Below are 14,748 nucleotides of genomic sequence, written 5' to 3' on the forward strand. Positions count from 1 at the left end.
GTTCAGGCAGTAGTGGAGATGTGTAAGGAGGAGGCGAGATCCTGTGTGGGAAGTAGCTGGGGAGTTGTTCCTCAGTGGAGGTGGAGGATGCTGGGTTGCTGTGGAGGGCAGAGCTGGTGAGGGAAGAGGCTGGAGAGGTATGTGGGGGGCAGCAGCGTTTTGGGGGAAGGGGTGTGGGGGGAGCACTCAAGAATAGATCAAGCTCTTAAGGAAGCGGACTGTGCCACGTTTGAAGACGAAGGGACAATCACGCCGCTGGGAAGCGTCTCGCGTCGGAGAGGAAGCCAAACAACGAGAGGAAAAGCGCTCTGATTTTTGCACAGGAAGCCCAGCGCGCCTCCTGCCAGGGCCAGATAAGAGCGCCGAGGTTCCCAGGGCCAGACCCAGGAGTGGACTCAGGACCCAGGCGAGAGGCCACCCATCAGTCTGGCCCAGCCTGGCCCACGGTCCCTGGGCTTCCTCCAGTACGGCGTCAGGCTTGTGGTGCAGCGGGGCTGCAAAGAACAAGGGGCCTTGTGAGGATCCAACCAAAACTAATAATCTAAAGAAACACACTGAATACAAAACACCGAAACAGAACCAGAACAGAGCTTTCACAAAGGACCTTAAAATAGCTGAGACCAAATGGAATCTGAGACATTCAACTTTTTTAAGACACATTATTTAATTTATTTTGAGGTGAATTTAAAAGTGAGGTTCTATTAAGAGGTTCAACACGGTTTATATCTTACTTCCCATGACAAAAATTTCAAAGTAGCTTAAAGAACTAAATTTGATTGCATTTTGAAGTTTCTCATTTTACTCTGGACTCATTTATAATTTACTTGGGGAATGGTGACCTTCCTGTATGAAACAAGTTGAGAACAAACATGCCACAAAAAAGTAAGACTGTCTTAGAGCCAATGAAATTGCATTTATTCAAACTTCTAAATATGTATTTCTATTTGTTTCTCTACTTTTATGCCAGATAGTTGAACAGAATAGTTGACTTTTTCCAGTCAGAGTGCCTACTTAAGATAAGATGCTCTTTTTAAATCTTTATTTAAATCAAAATAAATTCCAATCTATAAACAAGCAGTGGTTAAAAATAATTATGATAAACCTTTCAGTTGTGTGATTTTCATAGCAAATGTAGCTATGGGGCAGTGCAACACAGAAGAACTTCCTGTTAGCAATAAAATGCAGCATGTGAAGATTTTCTGGTTAGCAATGGTACTTAATTTTAAAAAAATCCAGTGATATTTTTGCTTTTTATTTCACCATACGTTGAAATTAAACATTTTTACTGGTTGGAAATGCTCTGAATATAATGGTCCCATTGAAAGTTTCATACAGGAACAGCATTGGTGATATACCATCTAGCTTCAGTCTTCTGTCTAAATATTTATCTGGTCCAATAAATCTAGATTTATTTGAAATAAAAACTCCAGGAGACTAATTTACTGCAGGTAAAATATTAACTGTTTAACCTTTTAATTGAACCTCATATCAAAAACTCCTACCTGTTCCTTTAACTGCAAAGTGATGATGATTTGAAAGGTGGTAAAAGTGGGATTAACGGTAACCAAATGCTAAAGGTAAATGGCTTTTTAAGTTTTACATAAAACAGATTGCCTTTGACATCTTAAAAATGTAAAGACTTTTACAACCAAAATACACACCAAATGCGGGATTTTTTCAATCTTAAACTCTGTTTCTATTGTGGGTTTTTAACATTTTTTATGAGTCTTTAAAGTTGAGGTTGAAAGAACAAAAACTTTGCATAGTTTAAGTGAGACTTAGCGTAGCAGTGACATTTTATTACTATTCACTGTCACTGGGCTTGAAAATAAAATCTACATGTCTCTAATCTGAGGTCCCCTGAAAGAAAAGTGAAGGCATCATGGTGTGGCGCCACGTGAGAGTGCCAGGGTCACAGGTCAAGTACACTGATGATGTCATCGTGTCTCAGAGGAGGGAAGAGAGTGTGGGCGGCTGCTGCGAAGCTCTCAGGTAATACTTAACCTTTCTGACTGGGTCATAAGGAACACAATGAGCCTCTGACCTCCAAGAACTATTTAATCAGTGTTCCTGCCAAAGTGGCTGCATTAACACTCAGTGTTGACTCAGTGGCTGTCTCTCTCCATCACCGGGCTGGACCATTTCTCATGAGAACTTTGTATATTAGAGTGTGTGTCAGATATAAGAAAAAGCATCACAGGATGCAGTGTGCAATCACAATAATAAACAGGCCTCTCAATCTGCGTCCTGCGCAGGAAATTCATTAAATCATAGCGTTTGATTTGGAAACCAACAAATCGTGACTGAGAGCACGGAACTGGCCTCCATTGAAGTGTGTTTTTTCTTCCCTGTCCTTTTAAGTCTGAGATACACTGTGTACCGTGTTTGTGAGTGTAGGCGCGCACACACACATTCACACATGTATAAATGGCTGCATATGTAGGTGCACTTAAACAAACATATGGAAAAGAACAGACTGGACAGCAACAGAACGTAACATATGGGAAAAGAGCAGCATGAGCAAACAAACATACAAACACAAGCATGACAACACCCAGGCGTACATGTTGGGAACATGCACACAAACAAACAAACTGACACATGCACACGCACACGCACACACATGCACACACATACACACACACACACACACACACACGCCTTTTGGCACATTCCAGCACTTAAAAGGCCCTAAAAGGCATCTGTTCTGGTTGCAAAGAGGAAGCGCTGTCTGAGCACATGCTGACTTAGACAAAACATGTCTTGTTTATCAAAAACGGTCCCACTTACGCTAACTAACTCACAATAAAACAATTCTCTAACATCTTAGCATTACGTTTTGCTTTTGTAGTCAAAACATAGATGCATGATACATAAACAGTGACTTGTAGAAGTATTTGTACTTTTAACTTCGGTGCATTTTGTTGCCATTTTCATGTGATAGACCAACACAAAATCAATTATGAAGTGGAGGGAAAATCTGGTGTGCATTTTTACTTAGCCCCTTTTTACTCTGACATCCTGAGATTCAGGCTAACTGTGCTTAGAAGTTACACAATTAAAAAGAGCACAACTGTGTGTGACTAAATCTCAATTTAAATATGAAAAACGTCACAATGAAGACCAAAGAACACAGGAGAAGGGTCAGAGGGAAAAATATTGAGAAGTTCAAAGCAGACTTTGGTCATAAAATAATTTTCTAAGGTATCTTTGAAGCAGCTGCAGAGATCTCCATTAGGAAGCACAGCAATGGCAGCATCATGCTACAGCAATTCTTTTCTGCAGCAGGAATAGATGGGAAGACAATCTGTTCTTCACCTTACAACAGGACAGAGAATTATTCACCGCTTTGTGTTGGACTATCACATAAAATCTTAAAATCCATTGACAAATTAGGTATTGAATACTGTATCAATTTCCTGTGATTCATTTCTTGTTTAGTTATAAGTCTACTGTGCCAAATTATGAATGGTAAGGCTCAGCGTGAATGTTTACTGGTTCAGGTTGAGCTCGTTTGAACATATTTTTTCAGCGACGTTTGCTCTGCTGGGCTACTCACAGGCCTTTGGACGGGCAGGGATGCCAGAGCCACTGAATATGCGGAGGGGGGACTCCGTGGGATGTGCAGTGGAGCAATTTCTTGCTCCCCCGCGGTACAGAGCCCGGGTCCTGCAACGACACTGCTTTCTCACCAATCTGAGGACTCACTGTGCAACAAGAAGCAAAGGGAGAGAGAGAGAGAGAGAGAGAGAAAAAAAACAAAAACGATTTAATAGGTGCAAGAACGAAGTTCGTTGTCATGTTCCAATGAATTTCTCGGACCTCACCGTTGACCAGAAGCGTGAGAGTGAGATTCTGATAGAGAGCATGTTGCTGGATCCGTACGAGGACAGTGTATTTCCCTGCGTCCTCCTCTGCAACGTCCCGGATGACCAGGGACGTGCCGTCCATGTGGTATCTGGAGCACTGCTCTGCTGCCACTCGGCCGTCCTTCAACCTGACAGAAACAAGCTGTGAGCCTCCTCAAAGTGCTCTATGACAACCTGCATATTGTCGTATGTCAGAGTCCATGGAAAGAAATCATTTGGAACTTAAAAATGCAGTTTTTTACTTAATATTTACACTTATTGCACTTTGAACATTCTTTTGCTTTACAGTCAATAAATGTATCTTATTAGACATTTATGTCATGTCCAATTAAATATTAGGGCTGAAATGATTTATCGGATTTATCATGATAAATTTATTATTAATAATAATCAACTAACTTAGTAATGGATCGTTTTAACATCACTTGGTTCAAATTATGTAAAAACACACAAAAAATTTGGTGTTGAATCATTAATCAGTTAGTCCAAAATCACAGTCAACAGATCAGCCATACACTGCAGTAGCATTAAGTCAAGCAGAAACGTTTGAGCTTCTCACATGTTGATGCTAGAAGTATTTTGTAGCTGCAGGTGCATCTTTATGTAGTCAAAAAAATGTTATGTTATTGAATTTTAGGCAATAAAAATGCTTGTTTTTTTTCTTTAATAAAGGAATTCAATTATTTATTTACAAATCTTAATGTATTTATAATATTGTAAAAAGCAAAATAGTTGTAGCCCTCCACAAAATAATGTGATATTGTGAAGTGGACAGACAATCGCGAATGGTTTTAAATAAATAAACGATAAAAGTGCTGCGGATTTAACCCCTTTGAAGTTTTTGCTCATTTTTTGTTTTCAAAACAGTAAAAACTTTGTAGGAATGGATAAAGAGCCCCTGTTAACACAAATTTCTTTAAATGTCGCCCCATATCCTCAATCAGACTAATGAATGGACTTTGATTAGGTCAAATATGCTTTGATCTCAACCCATTGCTCTATACCTCTGGCTGTGTGTTTAGAGTTGTTATCCTGATTAATGGAGAACTTCTGAGCAGCTTCTCTTTGCTAGTCGATTAGCTTTCCCACAGCATGACACTGCCACCACCATATGTGAGGCTGATATCATGTGGGAATTTGGTCTTTTCTGACCAGAGCACCTTCGTCCATGACGTTCCAACCTTATAATTTAACAAGCTGCAAGGTTCAATTAGTAAACAAACTGTTTATGAATTTGGCTAATTCTGAAGGTAATTTATTTTATGAGGATTGAATACAACTGTGCTCCAAACATTTTCAGATCAGAAAATAGCTTAATTCAAAGTAAGAAAAGTACGATTGCAGGATTTTAAGGATCCCAGAGTTGCATGTTTAACTCAAGAAGGAAGCCTGGCTAACGAGAGCTAAAAATCCTCCTTACCAGACAACCTCAGGGGAAGGGAATGCCCGAAGTTTTGGGGAAAGTTTGTAGGACTTCTGTCCCGCTTGAACTTCCACCACCGATCCATTTCTCGGCTTCAGACGGATGAATGGGCGATCTGAAGTCACAGAGACGCATAAAACCCCATTCACTCGTGGGTGACTCACAGTTTTAAATAACACCCAGACAGCAGAAAAGTAAAGCTAAAACTGCATATCTTTTTTTGCAGACTTTGAACACATGAGTGTGGTCAGATAATCAAAATGTCAGGAGAAAAAGAAGGACTTACTGTAGACTGTGACCGTGACTTTCTGTTGTTTGCTTTGCTCGCCGCTGGTGACACGGCATGTGTAGAGGCCGCGGTCCGACCGCTGGAGCTTCGGGACGGTCAGGATGTTGTAGAACAGCATGTGCATCGGGTGCTTCACCAGCCTTTTAAAGCTGGAGCCCGCATTGTTTCTCTAGAGGGTGAACAGTAACAAAATTAACACATTGCTCATCTTCAAAATAGCAATTTTCCTTTGAGGATCAATAAAATATATTCTATTCTATTCTATTCTATTCTATTCTGTGAAGTTTAGTTTTTAAGGAGTTTTTGTTTTCGTGTATGAATGCTGTACTACATTTAAAAACTACATTTGTGTAAATGTTCAGTTCAACTCAGATTGGCAAATAAATTTCTGACTGACTTGATGAATTAATAAAAAGTTTTTTTTCCCCCCCCCTGTTCTTCATTTACTTTAGCATCACTGGAATTATGTGTTGTCAATCTCTGTTAAAACCATTAATTGCAATCGTTAAGCAAACTATATTAACATGTATTCAGCTGAGAGGAGAGAAAAGTGGCGCGATGTGCCCTCTTAGGGAGGAGCTAAGAGCGAAGAATCTAAACAACAGTTTTTATGAAGTATAAAGTCTTTTTTAAATGATGACAACAAGCAAAATGTAAAAGAAGGGGTTAGTTTTAAAGATATTGCTCTAATACAGACATAACGAAAATTACTGATTTTAGTTTATATTTTTTTGTGTTGTAAAGGTAAAAGCTGTATTAAATGTGATACTTTTAGGGATGTTTTTATAGGTTTCTATTGATTTTGTTGGCAGTTTAAAGATTCAAAACTGAGATTCTTCTGAGTGCTGTGAACTCCAGGCAGGATAGTGACTACTCATAAGTATCACACACAAACCCGTAAACATGTGTATTTTTCTTGCTTTTTATTCTTTGCTTGTTGGTCTTCCTGACCTAATAGTAGACATGCATGTAAATAATCAATAACCTCACACAGTCTGTAACATTTTAGGTCCCACAGACTAAGAAGGAGGATTCCCCTTTCTGCTGCGTCCCAGTCAAAGCTCTATTGTTTCCCGCTTTAGGTCGGCCGAAAGCAGCTCTGACCTTTCCAGGATAGTCCCAGGTGATGTTGACTCTGGTGTTCAGCTCTGCGGTGGCAGTGCAGTTCAGAGCCAGCCTCTCCCCCTTCAGGGCCTGCACAGATCCGCTGGTGTTCAGGTAAACCTCTGTGATGTTACTCACTGAGATCAATGAGGGAAAAAACACAGAATATTTCAGAGAACAAACCTTTGGGACATTAATGTGTTCAGAAATGCGTGTTGCAAAGACCGACCTGTTCTGTGCACAAAGTACACGCGTGAGTTGTGCTTCACTCCGTCAATGATGGCCTCGCAATGGAAGAGGCCGATGTAGGAGAAGTTAGGTGTCTGGATGGTGAAACCTTTCCTGCTGTTCCAGAGAATATTTCTCTGGTCTTGACTCAGCAGCCTGCTGTAATACTGCGGAGGAGGCAAACCAAGGAAGGGATCAGTCACATGTTTTACTTTGTCATTGAGTAAATCCGATTTCTCACAAAGACACGAGAAAAGGGAGCAGTCGAGTCACTACAGAATGAAATTCAGTGGGTGTGTGAGATTTACGCCTAAAAACTGTGCCTGCAAATTGTATTCACTCCCCTGGATAGTTTACCCTTTGTTCTGGTTTTACAAACCAATCATAAACAATGTTGTATCAAAAAAATTCAGTCAAAGAGAAAACTGATTTCTGCAAAAGAATGACAAAAACATTTAACATAAAATAAGTGACTCACTTAAAACACACTCTGCACTCCACTTATGCTGTGACTGCTAACACCCACTGACGGGACCTCTGCTGAATTAGGTCAGTCTCTTTAAAGTAGGTGAATATTTATGCTATTTTATGTAAGGTACTTTTATGTACTTGTTATTTTTGTAAAAAGCTGTTTCCATTTTAATATCAAACACATTTTCTGGTCAAAAAAATCAAGCCAAATTTTGTTGATAAAACATTTCAACACATTTATTGTATATTATAATAATCTGCCAAATTGGTTTGTCACTTAATTTGGATTAAGTAGGAAAAATCACCACAGGATGTTTATTCCTTAGATTTAATGACTTGGCATCAGCTAAGAGACAAATAAGGTTGTAATTTTTGCTACAAGAAACTTTGGCTTTTGTCTTTCAAAACTATGCACTTTAACTCGACCAGAAACATTTCTCCATTTCCTTGAGTGGTTCCAAAACAAGTTGGAATCAAGTTGGAATCAAAACAACCTCTTGATTTTAAAATATTTTACAAATAAAACACTGATATTAAAATTTCAGTTAATTCTTATGCCAAATTTTTTTTTCCAAGCTTAGTCACATTGGATGGAGAGCATCTGGCTATTGGCTTGAACTTTGACTAGGCCATTCTAACACATGGACATGTTTTGAGCAGCTTTCCATCGCTGCTCTCACTGTGTGTTTACAGGTGTTCTTCTGCTTTCATCCACAGTCTAAATCACACTGCTCTTAGCACCATTCCACTTCCCATCTTGTCCCACAGCATAATGTTGCCACTGCTGTGCTTCAAGATGGGAAGGATGTGATTTGCATCTCGGCCAAAACGTCGTTTCTTCCGCTTGTTCACTGCATTCCTCACAACTTACTTGGGACTGCAAGACTCAAAAAAAAAAAAAGACCTCTTTTAGACTCGATTCAGGTTTTACCTTTATTTTAATTCCCCTTTAGTTTGCAGGTGATCTGTGATGGTTGCCTCATTTGAAAAACTCAAATGAAAATCTTTGGTTTCATAATTGGGCCCTTTGGTCTCCCCCATTTGGGAGAACAACTCTGGCCTCAGCCTCAATGTTGGTTTTGTAAGTCTTCACCATGGACACTTGTGTAACTGGATAACCTTGTTGTTTTCTTTGAGGCAGCTACAAGGAAATGTTTTTTTTCTGTGACATAGTGGAAGCTTCCCACCCTCTCTCAAGGGACTGGACCCCCCCGTCACCAGAACCATCACACACACACACACACACACACACACACACACACTTTCCCCATCCTTGGGTTACCAGTGTGAACTAGCTGATATCCCCCCTCCAGAGAGAGGCAACCCTTTAAGACGCCGCTGACCTCTGTGCCCTTTCCTCTCTGTCCTGTGAAGTCGATGCTTCCCTCTACATCCTCCCTCTGAACCCAGTGGCTTTCTGTCTCGGCACCCGAGTGCCCTCTGTGCCCCTCTCATGTCCGTCTTCTCACCCGTACTGTACATGGAGAGGAGGATGGAGATTGGAGCGGAGGGATGGCGAGGAGGAGCAAAAGGCATCAGGATATGTGAAACGTGACTCCAGTCCATCTCCTTGCATCCTGTTACTACAGGATATAGACATTTGGACTGGAACCTCGGTTCAACCTCAATGTCCCAGGCCCGGCTTTTCACGGCGTAAGTGAGAGAGCAGAGCCTCTTGGGCATTGTTCATGCTGAGAAGGGTCACAGCAGAGGCACAGGCAGAGTGCAAAGTCCTTTCAGGAAAAAAACACTCCAGAAGCTGCGACAGGGAAGACATTCCTGGTTCAGACCGGCGAAGCACAGGGGAGGCAGGGAAAGTTATTTTTAGACAAATCACTTTGTGGTTTCAAATACTTTGTCAGAAGATGGAGGCAGGACAAAAACATGTGTGTGTATTTGTGAGTGTGACTTGCAGGGACCGATGATGCATTTCCTGCAAACCAAAACCTTGACGTTTCTCTGGTTCTTCAATGGCAGAACAAAATAAAAGACATTGTTGTTGTATAAAGACACTAAGGTCTTCTGGTTCTGGTTTGCTATGCATCTCTAGAGGGCTGTGGAGTTTTTCCACAACCCTATAAAGTTACATTTGAAATGCAAGAGAGCAAATCTGATCAGATCACCTGCTCTGATCAGGTGCTCCAATGGGAACATTGTTCCCAATGTTCCAATGGGAACATTTTTCAGATAGTAGATGAAACTATTCTCATGCTAATGTTTAAAGCTGAGAAATCTGCCTTAACCTTCTGCTGAACATTATTGCTCCTCACTCCTGTGTGATTATTGGTCTGCTAAGAGTAGAAACTGGGATTATTTAGATCAGATTTTGCTACTTTTAGTGCTGTGCTTGAAGAGAATAGCCTGCCCTCTTGGGTCAACAGTAGTCACCTCAGCTTCCTCTGCCAGTCCTGCCATCTGTTTAAGGCATCAGATGGAGAAAGTCATCAATTCTCATCCCTACTTCCCCAAAGCCAACATCCTGTTTCCAGAGGGTAAACCCCCCCTTCCCCCCCCGCGAATCGCACTTCTTGTTTGATCGGAAGTCATCGGTGAAAAAACGGGCATGGGGCAGAAAACACGCACCGTCCACAGGAACGCGACCCACTCATGCACACAACAAGCACTCTGAGCACTTCTCTCTACACTCACAACCCCCCTCCGCTCTTCACTCAGCGGTCAAGTGCCAACACTCACAAACATATCCGCACACACTTTCACACATATCCGCAAATGCACGCAAACAAATGGACACGCAAGCCTGATAGTAACTGGTTGCCAAGACAAGAACAATGTGGTGAATGATCTGGGCGAGGAGAAACAACTGGATAGTGTATTGTGTGTGTGTGTGTGTGTGTGTGTGTGTGTGTGTGTGTGTGTGTGTGGTGTGTGGGGGGGGGGGGGGGGGGGGGTGGGGGTGTGTGTGTGTGTGGTGTGTGTGTGTGTAAATGTAAACCCTGATGGAAAAACTGAGATGTTCACACAGCGCGACGGGTGTGATAGAGCAGAAGAGGACAAAGTGTGACATGGGATGAAAGGGACTTAAAAGAGAGTCCAAGTTGGCAAAATGTCCACATACTGAGGTGACTGACCTTAACCAGAGTGGTGGTGATGTTGGGGTTGGTGACTCTGCAAGGGATGACCAGCGGCTCCCTCACCTTCATGTACAACACGGCTGGGCTCATGTCGGTGTGCTCCACAAATGGCTGCCGGCTGTCTGAAACCCAAACACTGCGGTCAGGAACACACATGGCGGGCATGAGAAACTTACAATGTGAGCACAAAAACATTTGCTTCCACAGTGTCAAAAACAAGCTAAATTGAAAGCAGCAGGCGACTAAAATTACATAGCATGTGAGTCTAAGCAGCAGTAAAAGCTTCTAACAAATCTGAACAGAAAAGTTTTCTTTTTACTGAGATTCAATGATGCACAGGGTGAATCGTTTGGGTTGAATTCAATGGATGGCAGGAGACTGAAGAAGGCTGAATATACATGCATGCCATATTTTTGAAGAAATGTCACATTTTTTTAAGGTACAGTGCCCCACTACCTACTTATCTCACTATTCCCAAATTCACCTGTTGAAATATTTTCCTCTGCAACAAAGCTCCTAATTAAATTGCCCATTTTTTCATGGAGCAAGAAGATGCTACTTCGGAAGCTGGAACACCAGGGTAAAAAGCTACTATGACTGGTGTTTGCATTTTCACCTCAAAGTTCAAATTGAAGCTTTAATCTTGGCTAGCTGCTAATCTCAGAGCGGCTAAAACCAAAATGGATTTCAAATGTCTTAAAACAATTCTGATCTTAAATGTTGACAGCCAGATCCTCGATCATCCATCTGTTGAAGCCTCAGATGTAACCACAATCTATACCCACCCATAAACAACAAAACCTTCCTATTCCACACCATAACACCCGCAAAACTAAAAACTTTTGAGCATCTATCTCTCTTTTCTACCGTAATCTCGGTCTTTTGCTCTCACCTCCTCATAAATACATAAAAAGGAAGTAATTGAGAAATAAGGGTTTTTAAATTTAATACTTCTAATAAGTTTTAGCTCCCATGTTAAACCGAAACTTGCTAAATGAACTTCCCCAAACTCATAAACAAAAAGTTTATGAAAGACATTTTTTTAAATTTTTTTTTTTAAATACTCCTAATCAAATTCTTATTCCAAAATCTAAGAATTTATTATAAAAACCTAACACAAACCCCTCATTCCCCTCCCCATAAATACAAACAAACCTCCCGGGTTACACATTCCAAGAACTAGAAGACTATAAACTAATCACACACAACAGATATACATAGGTCTTAAACAAAAGGACGACAATAATCAACCATTTAAAATCTCCTTTTGTTTATGTATAAAGTTAAGTCCGTCTGAAACATTGAGGAGTGGTATGCAGATATCTGCAAATGGGAAGGTGTCCTGGGGTGTGTTAAGGAGGGAGGTGATGAGTTTTTCTGTTGTTGTCTGGTCTCTGGTCCTTGTAGTCCTTATTATGATAACATGATTATCCTAAATTTGTTGGAGGTCTTGGTTTTTTTAAGGATGTGTTTTGTATGTCTGAATTAAATGTCTAATTGTATGTTTGAGTTTGCAGATGATGGTAATCTTTTAAGGCTGGAATACCCTGAAACGAGTATTGGTTTTTTGGGAATAAGATTCCAGTTGGTGAACTTATTGCCTTGATGATTGCGGGTGATAAAAAGAGATTTGGGCGCTATTTTTGTAGGTTTGAGTTTGGTTTTTAGGATTTCTTCAACTGTTGGTTTTGTAGAGAAGGGAAGGTTTCCTGTGAATCAGGGACCAAGCTCGGAGTTGATTTTGTAGTGCTTCGTGCACGTTGTGGGTGCATGTGGAGTTTGATCTGAGTGATCTTTTCCTCTTTCTTTTTGTGTTTCCAGTGTCTGGGTGTGAGTTCTCAATATTTCTTCTGTTGGATTATTATTATTAATCTTCCCTTTTATGTGTTTGATTCGGATTTGTTGTATTGGGGGTGGTCTAAGGGTTGTTAACGTTAATCTTTTATGAATTTTCTGGCTGTGGCTAAGGTCATTTGTTTAATTAGCTTTTCTGGTGGTTTCGTTAAGCTTTTTTGGGATGTTTTGGAGCTCTTTTTATTATTTTTTTCTACCTCTGTACTGTCCTGATTTAACTGTGTTTTTTGATGTTGAATTAAAATGAATTGGAAAACCAACTCTGTCCATTTTGTAAGCTTAATTGTTTTGTTGTGCATTTTGGCCATCCTTGAAGATAATATCAGAGATTTGGTTGTTATGTCAGGGTATCAGTTATTTATTTAAAAACAAAAATAATAATAACAATAATCAAAAGAAGAAACGAAAGAGGAAGAGTTGTATTATTTTAATTATTTTATTTTTTATCTTCTGAAAAGTAAAAAAGATAAATAATAATAATAAAAAATATTTTTATATCTAATCTAAAAAAACTTTTTTATTTTTTTCCTTTTTTATTTAAATAATAATAATAAAAAAAATAATAGCGAAAAAAAGCTGGGATTTTAGTAAATGAATGTTATTTCATGAACATTTAGATCTGGGAACAAGTCTGCATTGTGATGTTACCTGGAGGAAAGCTGATAATTTTGCAATTAATCAGAGGTGGAGGTGGTGCTGGTTTTCCTGTGTGACCCATGCACTGAAAACAAAAGCTGAGAACCTGACATTTTTGCTTTTTACACCACTTCCCTTTTCTGATTGACAATATTTTTAACTGCAAACATTTCTTGCATGTTCCATTTGTTTCATAAGGGAAAAATAATCACAAACTACGAAAATAATTTTGCGCTTTCTTTTTTTGTCATGGATGCTCTTGAATTAGATGTTACTTTAGGCAACCCAACAGACCCATCTATTGCAGAAATAAGATTGTAACCTAAACAGGGAATCTGTGAATTATGCCTCAAACTCCTGACTACCTGGAAATGTGAAAGATTTTCTAATTTCTCATAAAATGAAGCCCTGTTATCAAGCAGGGCAAAAAATAGCTGAGACACACAAACAATCACACATGGACTTCCAAGTATTTTAACAATAACTGAAAACAAACAAGCAGACACTCGGTCCTCCACACCCATTCATCGAAACCCCATTCTGAAAAATGACTGCATGCTGTCAACAATAAACACGCAGATTGTTTAGAAGCAATCAAACAGCCTCTCTGTGTTTGCTCCGCTTTTCTCAGCTCGCCTACGGTCACAATTCTTTGCCATTCAAAGGTGTGGGTGTTACTTGCTAGCATTGTTTGTGACCATAGGGTGTTATTCAAGGAAAGCAAATCTCTGAACCTTCGAACAAAAGTACCCTAAGGACTAGTAAGACTGAACGCTTCCTTCTCCCGCTTTGATTCCTAATAGGAGGCTTGAGGAGGGAGTCAACGTCTGAACAGAGCAGCAGGCCAAGTCTGAAGCTTAATGGACATGGTGACCCGAGCGATTGACGACCCCCAAGAGTCCTTTTGGCCAAACAGTAGCATGCCCCGTGACCCTGGCATCGAGCCCAGCTTGAGCTGAGCAACGTCACCTTCCAGGACAGGGAGGAGCGGACCGGGGCAGACATCGTGCCTCCTCTGCCCCTGCATACCACCGAATCACTGGCATTCATCTCATCAGTTCCACACATGCACACACACATCCTCACCGCCACCTTGGAGAGACACAGCAACATCTCCTCCCAGTCCCCCCTCCCCCTCTGAGCCTTTTCCCTCCTCCCCAAAGCACAGGATGCTCCAAGCAAGGCTGACCAGAGCAGATAAGGCTGATGCCCTGGGAAACTCTGCCCAGGGCCCCGAGTCTTTCAGCAGCTGGACTATTCCTGGCCACGAGGTAGCACGTAAACGAAAGTAAAAAAGGTTTTATATATAGCTGTTAGGGAGCTGGGCCTGTGAGGAGAGAGGAGCGGCCGGGGAGGAATGGGGTGAAACTGCGCCAGAACCATCTCGGAGGATGTATTGTTGAGACAAACAGTTTAGATATAATTGATTCTCTGGCATTGGGCTGTATTTAGCACACACTACATCCTGTTTAACCTGAGGGAATACACAATAGGCCAGAGGAGGCGAGGGGTTTCCTCGAGATGGTGAAAAGCTGCTAAATATGAAATCATGGACACCTTCTGTCTTACCTGTGACATATACATAGACGGAGTGCTGTTTCTGGGTCTGGTGCCTGTAGCGGCAGCGGTAAAGTCCGGTGTGCCGGGCCTGGCTGCGGCTGACCCGCAGGTGGCTGCAGTAGTGCTGGCGCATTTTCCCACAACGAGAGTTGACCACTTTCACTTGATCTCGGTCCAAGCCTCCAGGGAACGCCCAGGACAGCTCCCGGTCACCCCTAAACA

The 14,748-nt window shown here is 41.1% G+C and overlaps 1 protein-coding gene across 1 annotated transcript in view; it reads right to left on the reverse strand.

Moving 5' to 3' along the window:
* flt1 (fms related receptor tyrosine kinase 1) overlaps nt 1-14,748 on the reverse strand; it is a 36,883-nt gene that overhangs the window by 18,024 nt on the left and 4,111 nt on the right. Inside the window, 8 exon segments of the mRNA XM_055037707.1 lie at nt 3,560-3,707; nt 3,828-3,997; nt 5,290-5,407; nt 5,579-5,750; nt 6,686-6,822; nt 6,915-7,080; nt 10,474-10,598; nt 14,536-14,741. Coding sequence (XP_054893682.1) covers nt 3,560-3,707; nt 3,828-3,997; nt 5,290-5,407; nt 5,579-5,750; nt 6,686-6,822; nt 6,915-7,080; nt 10,474-10,598; nt 14,536-14,741 — 1,242 coding nt within the window.

The sequence above is a fragment of the Poeciliopsis prolifica genome, unplaced genomic scaffold, assembly GCF_027474105.1.
Source record: "Poeciliopsis prolifica strain line A6 unplaced genomic scaffold, Auburn_PproV2 SCAFFOLD012, whole genome shotgun sequence".
Classification (NCBI taxonomy): Eukaryota; Metazoa; Chordata; class Actinopteri; order Cyprinodontiformes; family Poeciliidae; genus Poeciliopsis; species Poeciliopsis prolifica.